The sequence below is a fragment of the Sciurus vulgaris genome (assembly GCF_902686455.1).
Source record: "Sciurus vulgaris genome assembly, chromosome: 2".
NCBI lineage: Eukaryota > Metazoa > Chordata > Mammalia > Rodentia > Sciuridae > Sciurus > Sciurus vulgaris.
The window spans coordinates 81,661,384-81,682,922 of NC_136462.1; the positions used below are offsets into that span (position 1 = coordinate 81,661,384).

Below are 21,539 nucleotides of genomic sequence, written 5' to 3' on the forward strand. Positions count from 1 at the left end.
TGCAAATAACCAACAATCACAGAAAATCAACTACATTAAATCTATTCTTCTACCTCAGTCACCACTGCCACAGATTGTTCCAGCTGTTACTAAAGTTCGGGTTCCTTTTTTGGTTTTTTTGCTATAATTTTATATTAATTTTTTTTAAAAAAAGGATTAATAAAATTTTCCCAGGTGTGTGTGTGTGTGTGTGTGTGTGTGTGTGTGTGGTGTGTGTGTGTGTGTGTGTCGTGTGTGTGTGTGTGTTGAACCTGAGTCTGATGAAAACAGAGGCAGCTCAGTCTCTTGAAGAACACTACTTTCCTGTTAGACAGAGTAGAATGAGTGCTAGCTAATGTCACCGGGCCATAGTGTATAAGCCTTATTTCTATAATTTCTAATTAATTTCCTTAATCCAGCTCATCACCTGTCCATCTGCTTCGTTGGCCCATTGCAGACTATACTCATGGTCTCAGAAGTTTCAGTCCAGGTTCAATTGACTTCATTGATATGACTTAAGATGAGGCAACATATTATGGCAGAAGGTTGAATCAGAGGAAAATTGTTAAGACATAGCAGTCAGGAAGCTGAGAGGGAGAGGGGGAAGAGGCCACAGGGAAGATGAACCCTTCTAGGGCATGCCCCCAAAGATCTACCTCCTCCAGTCATTCCTACCTGTGTACTGTTACCCATCCAGTAAAGCAGTTATTTCAAATTATTAATCCATCAAATGGATCAAACCACTTATTAGGTTACTATTCTCACTATACAATCACTTGAACTCTGAACATTCTTACATTAACACAAGAGATCTGGGGGGACACCTCATATGCAAACCATAACATTCTGCTCTGGCCTCCAAAATCTCATGTTAATTTCACAATCCCAAATGGATTTAGTCCATTTTCAAGAGTCACCATAGTCTTAACAGTTTCAATACTGACCCAAAGTCCAAGTTCAAAGGCTTATCTGAGATTCAAGATAACTCTTGGATGTGATACCCTATACTAATCAAGAGTAAATTACAAATATCCAGATTTCTTTTTTTTCATGTTTCATTTTATTTAATTCCTGTCAAAAATACAATAGAGACTTTTACATGCTCATTTCAGAGGTGAGAGGAAGAAGGCACTAAAAATGGAAATAATTTTAAATAACTGTACAGGAGTATGTTATCCTGGCCGTCGGCAGATGTTTTCCAAAGGGATAGATCATGCCATCAAATCAGTCAGTGAGTTTGTCCTGTTGGTTAGCAGGACACTGTTTTATCTGTTTGGTCACTATGATTAAAAAAAAAAAACTGATAAGAACAATTTTAGAGGAGAAAAAGTTTATTTCGCTTTTGGTTTCAAAGGTCTCATTCCAGAGACAGCTAGCTCCATTACTCTTGACCTGAGATGAGTCAGAACATCATGTGGAAGAAAGCTGCTCAGGACATGACAATCTGCTTCATGACAGTCCATTCAACAGGGACAAAATATATATCCAAAGGTATGCCCCGGTGACCTGCCTCCTCTAGCCATATCCTACCTACTTACAGTTACCACCCAAGTTAATCCATTCAACTGGATTAGTGCAATGATTAGGTTAAGACTTTGATGATCCAATCATTTCACCTGTGAACTTTCTTGCATTTTCTCACACATGAGTTTTTGGAGTACACCTCACATCTAAATCATACCATGATGAGAGGCAGGGATTTCCAGTTCATCATCTTGTAAAGAGTTATTGGTTTCTGCAACCATGCACTCCCCTTTGGAATAACTAAGGAGTGCATCAGTCTGCACTACTATAAACTTTCTCAGACTGCATAAAATATATCTACAAAGAATAATTTGTGGATTTAAGAGAAAAGCATGTATTTGTTATACATTCAAATTTCAATGGCACAGAGCAAATATACCCATTCCAAAATGGAGGAATGGGGCATAGAATGAAGGTGAAACATCACAAGACCTAAATCCATCCAGGTAAACATTTCATGCAGCTCCATCTCTGTCATATTTGTTACATGTTTGTGAAATGTGATCTTCAATGAGCTTGGGCAGCCCTATCCCTTTGGTCTTGGTGGTTACATCACATATGGACTCTCTTTTAGCCTGTTGTTTTCCACTGCCAGCATGTTTTCTTGGCAGACTGTCCATGTTACTGGTATCTCTTAATTCCTGGAGTCTCCATTCCACGTTTGTCTTCACCTTCACAGCTTTATGCATCACCCTTTCAGTGGTGGGCCCTGCTACACTTTGCTTGGCCTCACAGGTTTTCTTTGAAATCTTGGTGGAAGCCTCTCTAACCCCCAACTTCAATGTCCTGCATACTTGGAGAACCAGCTCCATATGGATGATTCCAAGGTCTGCCACCAGCTTGAGCAGCAGTTGGATCCCCTAGAATCACAGCTTTAGCTTTGAGTGACTGGGTGGCTGACATGGAGAAACAACTTCCTACTTTTCCTTATATGATCAGGATACCTCCACAATGCCTTTTAAAAAGGAATTTTTAATTTTACACCCTTAAGCCTGCCATGTGTTGTCTCACCAATTCCTGAGAAGCCCTAAAATCATCTTTCCTATTGTCTCTGTTCAAAGCACTTAACATAACTTTAGTGGCTCTGATCTCATCTACAACCACATCTTTCTTGGCCCCAGTTTTATAACCACTTTTTGGTATGAACTGTAAGTTTTAAAAATCCTTTTGTCCTGCTTTATGCTCCTTATTCTTATAGTGAACCTACCTAAATGCCAAAAACAAGATCCATGCCATTGTCTGAATGCTGTGCTTCCTTGAAATTTTCTCCATCAGATTAATTTATTCCATCACCTTTCAATATGGCTTCACACAAGGTGTGGCTTCACACATGGAAAAGAATGGCCTCTAGTACAATATAGTCCCAATATAGTCCCCACTTCCCTCTAATACCTTATGACCACAATCTTTACTGTCTATATTCCTATTGGAATTCTGGTCTTCTAAGCTCCAACCAGAATCACCCATTAAGACATCTATAACATTTTAAATCTTAACCATCCTGCTTCTCCAAAACTTTCCCTAACTCTTCCCACAAACAATTTCCAAAGATTTCTAAATCACTTGGTCATGTTAGTCACAGCCCTGACTCTGCTCCTGGTACTAATTTATGTGTTAGTCAGCTTTTAATTGCTGTGACCCAAATACTTAACAAGAACTACTTAGAGGAGAAAAAGCTTATTGCAGTTCATGATTTCAAAGGTTCAGCCCATGGTCAGCTGATTCAATTACTTTGGTCCTGAAGTAAGGCAGAGAATTATAACAAAAGAGCATGGTGCAGGGAAGCAGCTCAGGACATGGCAGCCAGGAAACAAGAGTAGGAGAGTAGAAGGGGTCACAGGAAAGATGAATCCTTCCAGGGCATGAGTCCAGTGACCTACTTTCTCCAGCCATACCCATCTTCCCACAGTTACCTCTCAGCACAATAGTTCTTTTGAATTATTAAAGCATGAAATGGATTTATCCACTGATTAGGTTACAGTTCTCATGATCTAATCATTTCAGCTCTTAACATTTCTGCATTAAGACAAGAGGTTTGGGGGGATACCTCCTACCCCAATGACAAATGTGGTAGTGTAATGTGGTACAAATACATTGGCAAACCTTAGGCAATTTCATGCCCATCATCTAGTAATTCACTCCAAGTTACACATCTAAGAGAACTGAGGGATTATGTCCACAAGAAATGTGCAAAACTATAGATGGCAGCTCTGAAAATAGCACAAATGTCCAACAAGAGGTGAAAGGATTTAAAAAATGTAGACTAGCACTCAGTGGGATATAACATCACATTGAAAACAATAACAAACTTTTGATACGATATGAATCACTCTTACATATATTTATTTTGAATTTACAAATAAATGTGCAATCACAAAATAGTATGTACTATTTAATTATATATATATATATATTTCTAGAACAGGAAAAACTAACATGATCACAGAAAAGTTTCAACAACCTATCACATTATTTTGTGTCTTCCCAGATTCTACTTATTTCCACATACATGAAATTTGTGTAAGCTGTATATGTTGAATTTGGCTGTGCAAACACTGGCAAATACATATATAAAAAATATTTATCAGATTTGCACAGTGGCACTCACCTGTAATTCCAGTGGCTCAGGAGGTTGAGGTCAACCTCAGCAACAGTGAGGCGCTAAGCAACTCAGTGAGACCCTATCTCTAAATAAAATATAAAAAAGAGCTGGGAATGTGGCTCAGTGGTTGAGTGACCCTGAGTTCAGTTCCTGGTACCAAAAAAAAAAAAATCATTTACCCATACACATGAGAATTTGATCTCTACACACTTTGAACCGCTATTTTGCACAGTCTTCATATTAATTTTATATCTCTTAGAAAACATTAACATAAAATTATAAAGATGCAGATAAATGAGACATAATTGTTCCTGCAACATTCTTTGACAAAGTATATTATGAAAAAATTGTAATGTCTAACCAAACAAGAAATTGTTTGTTTGTGCAAAATAAAAACCTTGGGTAATACATGTATTAGAGATACCTTAATATCTGAGAGGAAAAGGAATTTCATTAGAGGAACATAAAAGGGATTCAGGTTTTTGACTGCTGAAAGGTATGAAATTTGTTGATCAATATAAATATAATCAAATTGATACAACAGTCTGAAATAAGTCCTTTAAAACCTTCCTTACAGAAGATAAATTAGGAAACATTGGAATTATCAGAAAAATGCAATAGTTTAATTTTCAAAGGAGAAAAAAAATAAAACAAAAAGAAAATAGACAAAAAAAAAAAAAATTCTCCTTTACATGAATAGTGGGTTAATGCAAGTTGATATGTCATGTAATTTATAAAGCTAATTTTGTATCTTTTTAATATTGAACAAAAACACGCTTGTATTGATAACTGAGGTGATTTTTAATCTCCTAATATAAGAAGTGAAATGCATATAACCATAGGTATAGCCATTTGAGAACATTATTCCATTTCATCAATCCCTTTAACAGAGGTTAAAGATTGTTTTACTTTCATTCTTAAAGTAAAAAAAAAAAAGGAGGTTTTCAAGATGGCGGCCTAGAGGGTGGCTGCATTTCATGTTGCTCCAGGACTCAGGATTCAAAAGAGGAGATATTGAGAGACTTGGGACCAACTCAAAGCAGCCGGGTGGGTCTCTCCCGTTGGGGAGGCGTCCCGGATGGGACGGTGGTCCCGGAATGCAGGGAACTTTGTGAAGTAGAGCTGCCGGTGAGACGCCCCTTCCCCCACTGGAGCAGTGAACTCGGACAGCTGGGAGCATCGTAGAGGAGGCCGCTCAGCACAGCGCTGGGACTCGGAGCAACCACTGGGGCTCTGGTGGCTGCCCGGGGGAGGGGCGGCGGGGAGAGCTGTGTGGACTCAGAGCAACGGGGCCTGCCCTGAGGAGGAGGAAGAGGAGCGTGGCCGCTTGGATTTGGAGTGACTGTACGGGAGCTGCAGGCAGTTGCCGGAGGGGGAGCTGCGTGACGAGCTGTTTGGACTTAGAGCGACTGCTTCTGAACACCGGGGCCTGTCATGAGGAGGAGGAGGAGGAGGAGCATGGCAGCTTGGATTCGAAGTGACTGCACCAGAGCTACAGGCGGTTGCCAGAGGAGGAGCAGCGTGGCGAGCTGTTTGAACTCAGACCACTTCTGAACACCGGGGCCTGCCCGGAGGAGTAGGAGGAGGAGGAGGAGGAGCGCGGCGGGTCGTTTGGACTCCCAGTGTCTGCATTAGAGCTCCAGGTGGCTGCTCAGAGGAGGAGGCGAGTGGTGAGTTGTTTCGACTTAAAATGACAGCTCCTGAACACAGGGGGGCTGCCTGGAGGAAGAGCGCGATGGGTCGCTTGGTCTCGAGTGGCCGCACCAGAGCTCCGGGTGGTTCCCCAGAGGAGGAGTGCAGCGGGTCACATGGATTCAGAGCCACTCAGAGCGACCGCTCCTGAACATCCAGGAGGTTACTTGGAGGAGGAAGAGGAACGGGGAAGGTCACTTCGACTCGGAGTGATTGATTGCCCAGGGCTACGGGTGGTTGGTGGGAGGAGAAGGCACGCAGTGAGTTGTTTGGACTCGTAGTGACCGCACCAGAATACTGGGCGGCTGTCTGGAGGAAGAGGCATGTGGCGAGTCTCTGGGACTCAGAGTGATTGTACAGGGCCCCAGGTGGCTGCTCAGAGGAGGGGCCGCATAGCCAGGCGATTAAGTGCAGAGCAGGGTCCCAGGAACTAGGAGGCTTCTTGGTAGAAGAACCCCACAGAGACACGCTTAGGGATGGAGCGAAGGTTCCAGGACTGTGGGCAGATTCTCTGAGGAGGGGCAGACTAAGGAGATTCATCTGCGAAGGGTGAGGCTCCCAGGCACAGGAGGTGGGGCCGGGCCCCTGGGAACGTTGCAGAGGAAGGCAGCCCAGCCCAGGCGGTAGCTGTAAATTGAGGCGAACCTCTAGGAGGGAACTGACCAGCGAGACCTCCCCACCGGGTGAGTCTTCCCTGGTGGGTGAGGTTTCCCCACAAGGACGGTAAAACCAGAGACACAGGCCCAAACAGGCCTTGCCTCAGCCCGCAGCCTAGTTCCCTTTGGATGACCATTGGTCAACAAGTGGAGGCACCTCTGCCCACTAGCAGGGAATATACCCCACCTGAAGGCCACCACTCCTAGAGAGGCAGCTTCCTTGTGGAGCACCACATTATCAACTTCCTCCAAGACTTCAGCCTACTGAAGGCTAAGAGGGGATATACTAGAAATCTTCAGGGACATTGTAAGTCAATAGAGGAAATCTGCAATATCTCAGTGGTCCACTGATACCTGAACAATATGAGAAAACAAGGAAAGAAAATGCTGCAAACAAATCTAGATGTTACATCAATAAAACCCAATGACAGCAAGGCAGAAGAAATGACAGAAAAGGAGTTCAGAATGTACATAATTAAAATGATCAGGGAAGCAAACGATGAGATGAAAGAGCAAATGCACACACGGAATGATGAGATGAAAGAGCAAATGCAGGCATTGAATGATCGCATCAATCGAAAATTAAAAGAGGAAATACAGGAAGCAAAAGATCACTTCAATAAAGAGTTAGAGATATTGAAAAAAAAAAAAAAACAAACAGAAATCCTTGACATGAAGGAAACAATAAACCAAATTAAGAACTCCATAGAAAGCATATCCAGTAGGATAGAACAGCTGGAAGACAGAACCTCAGACATTGAAGACAAAATATTTAACCTTGAAAACAAAGTTGAACAAACAGAGAAGATAGTATGAAATCATGAACAGAATCTACAAGAACTATGGGATATCATGAAAAGGCCAAATTTAAGAATTATTGGGATTGAGGAAGGCCTAAAGAAACAAACCAAAGGAATGTACAATCTATTCAATGAAATAATATCAGAAAATTTCCCAAATCTGAAGAATGAAATGGAAAATCAAGTTCAAGAGGCTTATAGGACTCCAAATACACAAAATTACAACAGACCCACACCAAGGCACATTATAATGAAAATACCTAACATACAAAATAAAGACAGAATTTTAAAGGCTGCAAGAGAAAAGAATCAAATTACAATCAGAGGGAAACCAATATGAATATCAGCAGATTTTTCAATCCAGACCCTAAAAGCTAGAAGGGCCTGGAACATTTTTCAAGCCCTGAAAGAAAATGAATGCCAACCAAGAATCTTATACCCAGCAAAACTTACCTTCAAATTTGACGATGAAATAAAATCCTTCCATGATAAACAAAAGCTAAAAGAATTTACAAAAAGAAAGCCAGCATTACAGAACATTCTCAACAAAATATTCCATGAGGAAGAGATGAAAAACAAAGAAGCAAATCAGCAAAGGGAGGAATTATCCTAAAGGAATTGTCAAATAAAGGAGGAAACAAGTTGTGTCAAACAAATAAATAAATAAAATTTAAAAAATGAACCAAATGACCGGGAAACCAAATCATATCTCAATAATAACCCTGAATGTTAATGGCCTGAATTCATCAATCAAAAGACATCGACTGGCAGATTGGATTAAAAAGAAAGATCCAACAATATGTTGCCTACAAGAGACTCACCTCATAGAAAAAGATACCCATAGACTAAAGGTGAAAGGATGGGGAAAAACATACCATGCACTTGGACTCAGCAAAAAAGCTGGAGTATCCATCCTCATTTCCGATAATGTGGACTTCAAGCCAAAGTTAGTCAGAAGGGATAAAAAAGATCATTTCATACTGCTTAAGGGAAGCATAAATCAGCAAGATATAACAATCATAAACATCTATGCCCCAAACAGCCGCTCATCCATGTATGTCAAACAAATCCTCAATTTCAGAAACCAAATAGACCATAACACAATAATACTAGGTGATTTTAACACAGCTCTCTCACCACTGGACAGATCTTCCAGACAAAAATTGAACAAAGAAACCATAGATCTCAATAACATAATCAATAATTTAGACTTAAGGGACATTTATAGAATATTCCATCCAACCAAGAGTGAATACACTTTCTTCTCAGCAGCACATGGATCCTTCTCTAAAATAGACCATATATTATGCCACAAAGCTAATGTTAGCAAATACAAGAAGATAGAGACACTACCGTGTATTCTATCAGATCATAATGGATTGAAGTTAGAAATAAATGAAAGAGTAAAACACAGAAACTATTCCAACATCTGGAGATTAAACAATATGCTATTATATGATGAATGGATAACAGAAGATATTAGGAAGGAAATTTAAAAATTCTTAGAGGTAAATGAGAACAAAGAAACATCATATCAAAATCTCTGGGACACTATGAAAGCATATGAAAGCATTTCATGGAGCGCATTTAATAAAAGAAGTAAAACTCAACAAATGAATGACTTAACACTACAGCTCAAAGCCCTAGAAAAAGAAGAGCAGACCAGCACCAAAAGTAGTAGAAGACAGGAAATAGTTAAACTCAGAGCTGAAATCAATGAAATTGAAACAAAAGAAACAATACAAAAAATTGACAAAATAAATAGTTGGTTCTTTGAAAAAATAAACAAAATTGATAAACCTTTAGCCACTCTAACAAAGAGAAGACGAGAGAAAACCCAAATCACTAAAATTCGGAATGAACAAGGAAATATCACAACAGACAGGATTGAAATACAAAACATAATTAGAAGTGATTTTGAAAATCTGTACTCCAACAAAATAGAAAATTTCGAAGACATCAACAGGTTTCTAGAGACATATGAATTGCCTAAACTGAACGAGGAGGACATACACAATTTAAATAGACCAATTTCAAGTACTGAAATAGAAGTCATCAAAAGTCTACCAACAAAGAAAAGTCCGGGACCAGATGGGTTCTCAGCCGAGATCTACAAAACCTTTATAGAAGAGCTCATTCCAATACTTCTGAAAGTATTCCATAAAATAGAAGAGGAGGGAACCCTCCCAATCTCTTTCTATGAAACCAATATCACATTGATACCTAAACCAGACACTCTTCACGGAAAGAAAATTTCTGACCAATATCCTTAATGAACATCGACGCAAAAATTCTCAACAAAATTTTACCAAATCACATACAAAAACATATTAAAAACATAGTGCACCATGATCAAGTGGGTTTCATCCCAGGGATGCAAGGTTGGTTCAACATCCGGAAATCAATAAATGTAATTCACCATATCAATAGACTTAAAGTCAAGAATCACATGATTATTTCAATAGATGCAGAAAAAGCATTTGATAAAATACAGAATCCCTTCATGCTCAAAACACTAGAAAAAATAGGGATAGTGGGAACATTCCTTAACATTGTAAAGGCCATTTATGCTAAGCCCATGGCTAATATCATTCTAAATGGTGAAAAACTGAAAGCATTCCCCCTAAAAACTGGAACAAGGCAGGGATGCCCTCTTTCACCACTTCTATTCATATCGTTCTTGAGACTCTAGCCAGAGCAATTAGACAAACCAAGGAAATTAAAGGGATACGAATTGGAAAAGAAGAACTCTAACTATCCCTGTTCGCTGATGATATGATTATATATTTAGAGGAACCTGGAAATTCCACCAGAAAACTCTTAGAACTCATAAGTGAATTCAGTAAAGTAGCAGGTTACAAGATCAATGCTCATAAATCCAATGCATTTTTATACATAAGTGATGAATCTTCAGAAAGAGAAATTAGGAAAACTACCCCATTCACAATAGCCTCGAAAAAAATAAAATACTTGGGAATCGATCTCACAAAAGAGGTGAAAGACCTCTACAATGAGAACTATAGAACACTAAAGAAAGAAATTAAAGAAAACCTTAGAACATGGAAAGATCTTCCATGTTCTTGGATAGGAAGAATTAATATTGTCAAAATGGCCATACTACCTAAAGTGCTATACAAATTCAATGCAATTCCAATTAAAATCCCAATGACGTACCTTACAGAAATAGAGCAAGCAATTATGAAATTCATCTGGAAGAATAAGAAACCCAGAATAGCTAAAGCAATCCTTAGCAGGAAGAGTGAAACAGGGGGTATTGCAATACCAGATCTTCAACTCTACTACAAAGCAATAGTAACAAAAACAGCATGGTATTGGCACCAAAATAGAAAGGTTGATCAATGGTACAGAATAGAGGACACGGACACAAACCTAAATAAATACAACTTTCTAATACTAGACAATGGTGCCAAAAATATGCAATGGAGAAAAGATAGCCTCCTCAACAAATGGTGCTGGGAGAATTGAAATCCATATGCAATAGAATGAAACTAAACCCATATCTCTCACCATGCACGAAACTAAACTCAAAATGGAGTAAGGACCTCGGAATCAGACCAGAGACCCTGCAGATTTTAGAAGAAAAAGTAGGTCCAGATCTTCAACATGTCGGCTTAGGACCAGACTTCCTCAACATGACTCCCATAGCACAAGAAATAAAAGCTAGAATCAACCACTGGGATAGATTCAAACTAAAAAGCTTTCTCTCAGCAAAGGAAACTATCAGCAATGCGAAGAAAGAGCCTACAGAATGGGAGAATATCTTTGCCAATCATACTTCAGATAGAGCACTAATCTCCAGAATCTATAAAGAACTCAAAAAACTCTAGAATACAAATAACCCAATCAACAAACGGGCTAAGGATATGAACAGACGCTTCACAGAAGAAGATCTACAAACAATCAATAGATATATGAAAAAATGTTCAACATCTCTAGTAATAAGAGAAATGCAAATCAAAACCACCCTAAGATTCCATCTCACCTCAATTAGAATGGCGATTATCAAGAATACGAGCAACAACAGGTGTTGGAGAGGATGTGGGGAAAAAGGTACACTCATACATTGCTGGTGGGGCTGCACATTAGTGCAGCCACTCTGGAAAGCAGTGTGGAGATTCCTTAGAAAACTTGGAATGGAACCACCATTTGACCCAGCTATCCCACTCCTTGGCCTATACCCAAAGGACTTCAAATCAGCATACTACAGAGATACAGCCACATCAATGTTCATAGCTGCTCAATTCACAATAGCCAGACTGTGGAACCAACCTAGATGCCCTTCAATTGATGAGTGGATAAAGAAACTGTGGCATATATATACAATGGAATATTACTCAGCCATAAAGAATGATAAATTTATGGCATTTGCAGGCAAATGGATGAAATTGGAGAATATCCTGCTAAGTTAGATAAGCCAATCTCAAAAAGCCAAAGGACGAATGATATCGCTAATAAGTGGATGATGACACATAATGGGGGGAGGGAAGGTTTAGTGTTAGGGTTAGAGTTAGGTTTAGGGAGGGGGGGAGTATAGAGGAAGGAAGCACTGTATAGAGGGTAAAGAGGGGTACGAGGGGTGGGGGGAAGGGAAAAAATAACAGAATGAATCAAACAACATTACTCTATGTAAATTTATGATTACACAAATGGTATGCTTGTATGCCATGTACAAACAGAGAAACAACATGTATCCCATTTGTTTACAATAAAAGAAAATAAATAAATAAAGATACCAGGACTTTCAAGAAAAAAAAAATAAGTCTAAGCTATGAATATGCAAGAAATCAATGTGTGAAGTGATCAATTCAGAGACAATGACAACTAAGTAATTTTGGATATTTTTGACCAGAATTTATGGAACAGTCAGTCATAGACAAAATATTTAGTTGTATAGGCCATTTTCTGATTTAATAAACAAGGCAGTCAAATGTGAGGAACAAGTAATTAGTAGAATTTTTGCCATGGGAGAGATCAAACAATTAAGAATAGTACATGTCATTCATAATTCATATTACCCATGAACTATCATGTCTACAAAACAGTAATACAAGAGTTTCCAAATCCAAGACAGACTAATTACAGAGGAAAATTACAAATGTAATTATGTCAGCAATCAGAAGGATGTTACTCTTAAGAAGTAGTTATTTCTAATATTTCCAATTGCTATCATTTAGTTATGAGATGTCCCCCCAGAAAGTTCATGTGTGAGACAATATTAGAATGTTCAGAAGTGAAATGGTTATATTATGAGAGGTATGACCTAATCAGTGAATGAATCCATGGATGTAAATTAACCGGGCAGCAACTATAGGTAGGTAGGGTGTTGGTTGCCGGAAGTAGGTCACTGGGGGCACGACTTTGGTATTTATATTTGTTCTTGGTAAACAGAGCTGTCTCTCTGCTTCCAGGTTACCATGTCCAGGATTGCTTCCCTCTGGGACTCCCTTCCACCATACTGTTCATACCCAGAGGTTATGGCTGGTTATGGATTTGGCTGACCATGGACTGAGTCTCTGAAATCATGAACCAAAACAAACTTTTTCTGCTTTAAATTGTCAGGTCTTCTGGTCACACTGATGAAAAAGCTAAGAAAAATATGAATTAAGTTTGAAAACCTGATCTTTGATTACATAATAGAATTAAAGAAAGTGATATTTGTGACTACCAAAGTTTTCTAAGAAATTTTCTATAATAAAGTGAAACATATTACAATATATCTTGTCTCTTTATCATGTTCTTAAATTTTTATTACTTTAGACATTTGAAGAGTTAATGTTACTTTCTTTTAAATAGACACTCAGCTTTCACATATCTGTCTATGCATGGAAAGATGAGTATATTGTTTGGATGCTAATGTCTTATTTTTGTCTATTCTTCATGGTAAAATCTACACGCTAATTAAAGATTCTAACTTGCCTACTACATAGAGGTTTAATTGCTAAGGGAATTCATCAACACTATACAAGTTTTTCTCAGGTTCATTAATTGATACATTTCTCATGTTGTCTCATTCAGCTTCCAAATAAAAGGGATATCCCTTTTTTTTGTAGAATTGAATCATAAAAAGGAAGACTGACCAAAGTGGCTGCAAGTGAACGAAACCTTCAACGGTCTCAGTGTCTTCCAGCCTCAACTTCAAAAACAAGACAAAGGTATGAAGAAAAAGAGTTGAGGTTATTTTTATGCTATGTTTTCTTAAATAAATATTCTTTATTTCAATTTCAAAAGTAAGACACATTTATTGCAGAATATTTGTCAATAGCAAAAGGTATTGAAAATCATAACAGGATCTGTCATTCCACCATCCAAAGTAAATTGTTGAAATACTTTGAGTTCATCTCAAGGTATTTTTCTACTGAAATTAAATTATTTTTCCCATTTGTTCAAACAAAATCTGTATATTTTCTTAAACATTCCTATTTTACTTTGGCTTATTTTAAAAATACAGGGCCCTTGAAACTTTCCTTACTGATTTATAAGCACACCCATGTAATCTTTTATATCAAAAACATAACATGTGTCTACATTTCCCCAGTTCTGCTTTTGTCTCTTGCATTTTTTGTTTTTGAGATGATAAAGGGTAGTTGCTCATTTTCATTGAATGAAATCTACTTTTTTCTATGATTTCTACTTTATCATGATCCTTTAAAGAGTTTCAATAATAATGTAAAATACAATGAGCCTCGTATACTCACTTATATATTTGTCTAGATGTTTTATTTTTTGAACTACTATTCAAATGCGTAAAACATTTGAATTTGTTTTTCTTTATGCCTCTGGTAGCTAACCAGTTCTTCTCCACAGAACTTCCCAATGATTTGAAAATCACCTTTATCTTCAATAGCACATTTTTAAAAAAAATTGACTTTCTGAATCTCTGGGTTTCTTCCTTCTATTTATCATTCTTGTTTATGAAAATAAAGAACTACACCAATTACTCTAGGTTTCTGGTACATTTTAACATCAAATCTATCTGGCTGTTTCTCTTCTCTTAAATTTTGCTAGAGATTCTCCAACCATACATTGAAGGGGACCTGTGGGAAAAGATGAGAAACATGTTCCTGTCTCCCTGGTGAGGTGATTTTTGTCAGAATTTCAAATGTGATTTTGAATATATTTTCAGTCCAGATCATCTGTAGTAAATTACCTGATCAATAGTCTTCTATCTTGGTTTCAATGCTGCTGAAAGTATAAATATGTTGGGTGGTAGCTAGTGAGCCAGTACAGCTAGTCACCATCACAAACCTCATTATTTATGAATTTTTAAAAATTACTCCATGCCTATATATAAAACAAGCCATTCTCTGATTTGAAGTCCTTGATAACTAAATGCTAGTTACATATGGGGGGGAAATCTTGGAATAAAATCTAATTTAACTTTATTACATTTTTTTCCTCATTACATTTTATAGACTTTTTCTTACATTTTATAGACTTTTTTCTTTTAAATTGGCATGAAATAATTGTACATATTTGCGTGGTATGGTGTGGAAGGTAAATTCCATAAGCCAATAGTGATATGTAGTGTTGATAGTTTAATGAATTTATGATTCCCTCCCTTAAATTTGTATAAAACTTATACATATGTGTATTATTTTTCATTAAAATGTTATCAACTCTATATAAGTATCTATATTCACATTTTTAAAAAGTTAATATTGTATCTTATGCATATTTCCATTTCTAAATCCTCACATTGTTGATGGACTTCTGGAGTGCTTTCTAATATTGATTATTCAAACTGTTATTATTGATCATTCATTTTTATTTGGAAATTTAGGCTATAAATCCTAGAAGTTGAGTCTCTATTAAGATGATGCAAAACTTTTACATCTAAAATGAAGTTCCAATGTCTCCCTAAAATGTGCCAATTTTCAAACAGCAATGTATAAGAATTCTTATATCCCCATTTCACATCCTGGAGGTTGTGATTAAAGTGAATGACTGAATTCCTATATCCCTAAATGTCAAAATTTCCTATTGTTGGCCAGTGTAAACAAGGGTTTATTTCCTAATTCATTTATATTTTTGGTTCTATAATATGTAGGTATGATTCCATCTATTTATTTAGTATTATTATTATTTTTATTTTTACAGACTGCATTTTGATTCATTGTACACAAATGGGGTACAACTTTTCATTTCTATGGTTGTACATGAGGTAGATTCATACCATTCATGTAATCATACATGTACATAGGCTAATGATGTCTGTCTCATTCCACCATTTTTCATACCCTCCCTCTCATTTCCCTCTACATAAACTAAAGTTCCCAAACTGTGAGTACCAGACAAAAAAATCTATCTTTTAGAAAAGGAAGGTAAGTAATTTGACCTAAAGTTTTGTTATACTGAAAACCTGCCTTCATGTTCCTGTCATTAGTAGTCACTTTCAGGATCAGCTTTTAATGCCACCTGTGGTCTTTTAAAAATCGTATGATATTGCATATGCAATCATATGTCAGTTGTACAATCAAACTGAGTTTTAAAATTCTAAGAATATGTGGATTGCCAAAATTAACAGTGTTTGCTTTTTGGTATTGTAAAGAAGAGTATTTTCTTCATGTTTCTTATTTTTACAAAATATATCAATAAGCATTCATTATTTGATAATTAGAAAAAAATTAAACACATGAAACTGAATAGAGTGAAAATTTCTTGAAAAACAAATCTATCATTTAAAACTTGCTTTATAACAACCTGAGGTTATCTGGTGTTATATCTAAACTATACTATTGTTCTCAAAACAAGTTACAAAAATTATAATTAAGTGAAATTTTTACCTGAAATTTAAGTAAATTCTTAACCAGTGATAATTTAATTGCACAAAGAGAAAAAATCCAGATATATAAGGTTTTTCTTAAAATTAAGTAATATCACAAACCCTAAAGATATGCATAACTACATGAATTCTCAGAAAGCTTACATAGGTATCATAAATATGGTTGAGTTCATTGTAAAATTAGAAATTAATTATCAGAAACTAAGAAGAAAATCCCAACTGTCAGAATAAACTCTTACATTTTATCTTTAGTTTTAGTGTGGTTTCTTATGTAGTTTAGTTTTCTGTGTGTATAGAATTTATCACATTTTAAATATAGTTTTGTCTTATTTCTTTTTCTTCATTATATAACCAACCATTTTTCTTAGTTTAATAAATCTTTTTGTAACTATTGTTTTACCAAGATGGTTTTTAAATGTTATAGTTTTTCTTCATATATTACCTTCATATTTTCAATTTTTAATATAAAATTGTGTAATTTTTTATTTGCATAATTGCCTTTATTGATGAGCATTTTAAGATAACATTTTAGTTTAATTTTCCTTCAAACGTTTATTCTTGCTGATTTGCCTAAATTAAAAGTATCCTGTTCAAAAATTTAGAGATGTAAAATATGTATGCTAAAATAGAGAAAATTTTCTAATATCTAAACTTTAATTTACTATGTATTAATTCCTCTGTGGCAGAAATGAGCCAGGCCAATTGCAGCTATCACAGATGCCCAAGGTCTTCAACCAACTCCATGCAGCAACATCTCCCTGTCAGTTCTCACTGGAGTCATTGAATACACATGCACAAGCACTCACACACTAAACTGGCATTTTTTTTCTTTTAATTTCAAACGAATAGTTTGTTTTAACCAATTTGATAGTCTAGTCAAAAGAAAGAATTATTTGAAAGCATGAATAAACATTTTTGAATTCTATTTAGATTATTGTAAGCATATTGTGTACTTCTAATGCCCACAGATATGACTTATAATTAGAAATATATTATAGATAATTATTATGTGGACAGAAATATACTATAGGCAATAAGCCCAAAGCGAAACACAATCCTTCACCTTCTTTTCTACAGATTATATTCCTACTAAGTTAAATTGAGGGAAAATAACACAGGGATTCCTTTTTCCCAAATAAATCCTCCACAGACATTAATACACATTCCCTGGAATCTCAAATGTTACCATCAAGTTTTGTATATTTCCTAAAGATTTTTATTCAAGATAAGGCTGTGTCAGAGGAATGTAACATATTTCTTAAGACCAAATGTGGAAAAGTAATGTGGAAAAGAGAGAAGTAATGTACTGATTGACAGACAAAAGAAATGACATTTAAACTGAAGATAAAGGCCTGGGACCAGGTGACTTTATGCTCAAAAAATTTTGATTACTGCATTATTGTCTCAAGATTGCAGCCGGTGGGAGAATATCTATCAGCTAAAAAGAAAATAATTTTATCCAGCTAATTGGTACAGGTGTATATTAGAGACAAATGTTTCTTTAGAAATGAGATTATTGTATTAGATGTGACATATCTATTTTGAATGCTGCTAATGTTCTGTTGTTTAATATTTTTTATCTAGGTAGAATCACGTCAAATGGATGAAAACCAAACAGAAGGGGTCAAAGAGTTTGTTCTGGCAGGTTTCTCAGAAAAATCATCTATTGAGGCAGTACTATTTTTATTATTTCTTTTCTTTTATATAGCCACTTGGGTAGGCAATGTCCTCATCATGGTGACAGTGGCCTCTGATACCTACCTAAATTCATCGCCAATGTACTTCCTTCTTGGTAACCTCTCATTTCTGGATCTGTGTTATTCAACAGTAACGACCCCTAAACTTCTGGCTGACTTCCTTGATAATAAAAAGCTCATTCCCTACAACCACTGCATTGTGCAACTCTTCTTCCTGCATTTTGTAGGGGCAGCTGAAATGTTCCTGCTCACAGTGATGGCTTATGACCGCTACGTTGCAATCTGTCGCCCTCTGCACTATACCACTGTCATGAGTCGGGGTCTATGCCGCGTGTTAGTGGTTGCCTCATGGATGGGAGGATTTGTGCACTCCACTGTCCAGACAATTCTCACTGTCCGTTTGCCCTTTTGTGGGCCAAACCAGGTGGATAACTTCTTCTGCGATGTCCCCCCTGTCATCAAACTTGCATGTGCAGACACCTTTGTCATTGAACTTCTCATGGTATCTAACAGTGGGTTGATATCAACCAGCTCCTTCGTGGTGCTGATTTCTTCCTACACCACTATTCTAGTCAGGATTCGCTCTAAGGAAGGAAGGAGAAAAGCCCTCTCTACCTGTGCATCCCACCTCATGGTGGTAACACTCTTTTTTGGACCCTGTATTTTCATCTATGCCCGTCCTTTCTCCACTTTCTCTGTGGACAAGATGGTTTCTGTACTCTACAATGTCATTACCCCCATGCTAAACCCCCTCATCTATACGCTTCGGAACAAAGAGGTCAAGTCAGCCATGCAAAAGCTGTGGGACAGGAGTAGACTTTGGAAAAAGTAGGAGATGCTGAAGTGAGTTCTTGAGAGCAGGGGCTATGAGAATTCCACAATTGCTTTTCAACTATTGCACCAGGAGGTGGAATCTTCCATGTTTAACTATCTTCCATTAAGTCACAAGGCCACTGCTTCTGGCTTTACACTTAAATTGTGCATGATTGCCGAATTGTTCAATCTGCTGCTTTATTTTCAGTTTTTTGACTGAAGCAAATGTAGTTTCTGTTTTCCTATTGATTTTTTTTTTTTCATTTCATCTCTTCATCTGATCAAATTTCATTCCAGGATCTCTGTGTATTGAGTTTGTCACTACAAACTGCCACAAACTATTCTTTCCATGTTCTTAATAGTTTCTTATCTGCCTAGCCACAGATTTAAATATTTTTTCTGTTTCAAATTATTCTAACTAGCTTATAGTCAGTTGAATGAGAAATTTGTATTTTTTAACTCTCAATAAATATTTAAAAAGATATCTGTTTGATGAATTAATGATTTAATAATTAATAATGTGTGATTGGACGATAAGAAGTTAAAGGGATATATTTGTCAGTTTTGTCACCTCACCACACCACTGGTATCTGAAAGGGAAAGTGAGAGAGCAATCACCTAATACTTGTGGGTTCAAATACTCCTCTTTGAATTCTCAGCCACGTGAATCTGGATGAATCAGCTAGAGTATTAGAGCCCTAATTTTCTCTTTCTCTTCCATGACTAGGATGACCTTTCAGTGCTGTTGTGAAAACTGAAAAGATTCAGATGTGAGTGTGTCCGAGTTGGTGTCTGGATCATAACAGTGTTCAGCAAACATTTATTAACTAAAGTTGATTTTTTTCAATATAAAAAAAGTATGGAGGATGAAACTCTGAACTGGTTGATTTTCCTTAATGTAGTAACAGTTTGATGCATTATTACAAGTTTGTGGAGGACGCTGTAAAGTGCATAGGAAAGAGTACATGGTATTTTCACCTTTGTCTATTATTGGGTTCAGTTTATATTGCTATCACCCTTTGAATCCTTTGAGTTACAGTAAGATTAAGTCACAAGTCTGTTTTACTGCATAATGAGTCTTTATCATCAAAGAAAGGAAAATTAGATTGATATTCAAGTTTAGAACAAACAACGCTAATGAAATATAAATCTAAAATACTAATGAAATGTGAAGTATTTTCATTTTAACACCATTTTTATTCAGGGGATGATAGAAGCGAATTCAGCAAATAGTTTTGTGGCAAATAGAGACAGAAGACAAGAATATCTGGTAGGCTTTAAAGATTGAAATTTTATCCTTATTCTCTTTATATTTCTAAAATTGCTAGATAACTAAAATAAAATGAACAAAATAGAGACTGAAGTGTGTGTTGAATTAGTGCAGGAGGCTTTATATCTACTCTGATCCATGGTGGTGTTGACTAGTGAAGAATATTTCAAAGTTCTATTCTTTTCCCTTACTTGGAAAAATAACTTGAAAACTTTTCATTGCAGCATTGGGAATTCTTTGAGGGAAATAGGAATTGATGACATTTTTTTAAAAAGAAATTCACACTCAATATCCGACACCAACCAAAGCTCATATCACTATTATTATGAGAGAATTCCATGAACTATCTCAATATTGAGCTGATAATTATGTAATCTAAATATACACAACTCCAAATACTGACTTTGTTTATGGAAACGTGACTATGGAATCAGATGGGTCTATATTTGAATCTGGTTGGTACTTTAATAATTCCTTTACTGACATAGCTTCCCAGCTGCCACCTTGCAGCCAGCCTACTGATCCCTGCCAAGAAGTGGCAGTGGAAAGATGGAGTGGTGGAGCAGCTGAGTGGTGGCCCCGGTGAGTTGGAGCACAGGTGGCAGGCACAGCCTATGGCCATGTGGCACTCACCAGGAAGGCTTGGAGAGCCAGTGCTGAGGTGAGCTGGGGCTAGCTAAGTCACGCCAACAGGCCACCTTCATAGGCCAGGTCTGGGTACTGTTCTGATGGCTGCTGCAGAATCTAAGCAGCACTGAAGCCCCATCCAATGACCTCAACGTCCCACTTCCTAACCTACCATGAGAAAAATGGAAGTGGAGCAAACTTGAATGAAAGTTGGGACTTAAGAATTGACCGATGTGTTAGTACCATTTCCAAGCCCTGATTAGCATAAGTTTGGACCAATAGTAGTGAATCGAGTGCTATATAAAAACCCTATACTAGCAACTCAGTGGGAGAAAACCTGCTATGGGGTTTCCTCTTGCATTGTAAGAGTTTGGTTCCTGTTCTTCAATAAATTCTGTTACACTCACTCATCCTGGTCTGCGGACTTCATTCTTTGGAATTTAGGAGCTAAGAGCCCAGGAAAAAGAATTAATTGATAGTGGGTGGCTAGTCTGCTGCAACATTGGAGGGCATAGCCCACCACTGAGAGCTGCAATACTTCTTAGCTGCAGAGATCTGCCCCTCATGCAGTGAGGGCACTTCCTTGGGTAGGATCCCCAGGTCATTCTCAATGGAGGGGGATATACCTAGAGAGCCAATGGTTGAAAGTATATATTTTTATTCTATGAAAGTCTTTCTAACCTTTTCTTCAAATGTCATTTGAAATCAAAGAAGAGACTAAAAATGAAGCCAGGAGCAGTGGTTTGTACCTGTAGCCCCAGTGACTCGGGAGGCTGAGGCAGGAAGATCCAAAGTTCAAGACAAGCTTGGACGAATTAACATGGCCTTAAGAAATTTAGTGAGACCCTGTCTCAAAATGAAAAACCAAAAAAGTGGGGAGGGTTGCAGATGTAACTCTAAGGTAGACCATCCCTTGGTTCAGTTTTTAGTACAAAAAAATTCTTCTATGTAGGAATAAAATTTTACTTCCAAAAGATATCCTGAAATTTTGAGGTCTTATTTGAGAACTGAGTATGTAGAAATGACTTATATTAATAAAATGCTTCAGATAAATAATTGGATTTAAATTTTATTTT

General features: G+C 37.0%; 1 protein-coding gene across 1 annotated transcript; it reads left to right on the forward strand.

Annotated features, from left to right (window-relative positions):
- Nucleotides 1-17,655: 17,655 nt before the first annotated feature.
- On the forward strand, nucleotides 17,656-18,585 carry LOC306653405 (olfactory receptor 4Q2; the record flags this gene model as incomplete). Its single annotated transcript, XM_079126411.1, has 1 exon — nucleotides 17,656-18,585. The coding sequence occupies one exon, from the start codon at nucleotides 17,656-17,658 to the stop codon at nucleotides 18,583-18,585; it is 930 nt and encodes a 309-aa protein (XP_078982537.1).
- Between the last annotated feature and the right edge of the window lie 2,954 nt (nucleotides 18,586-21,539).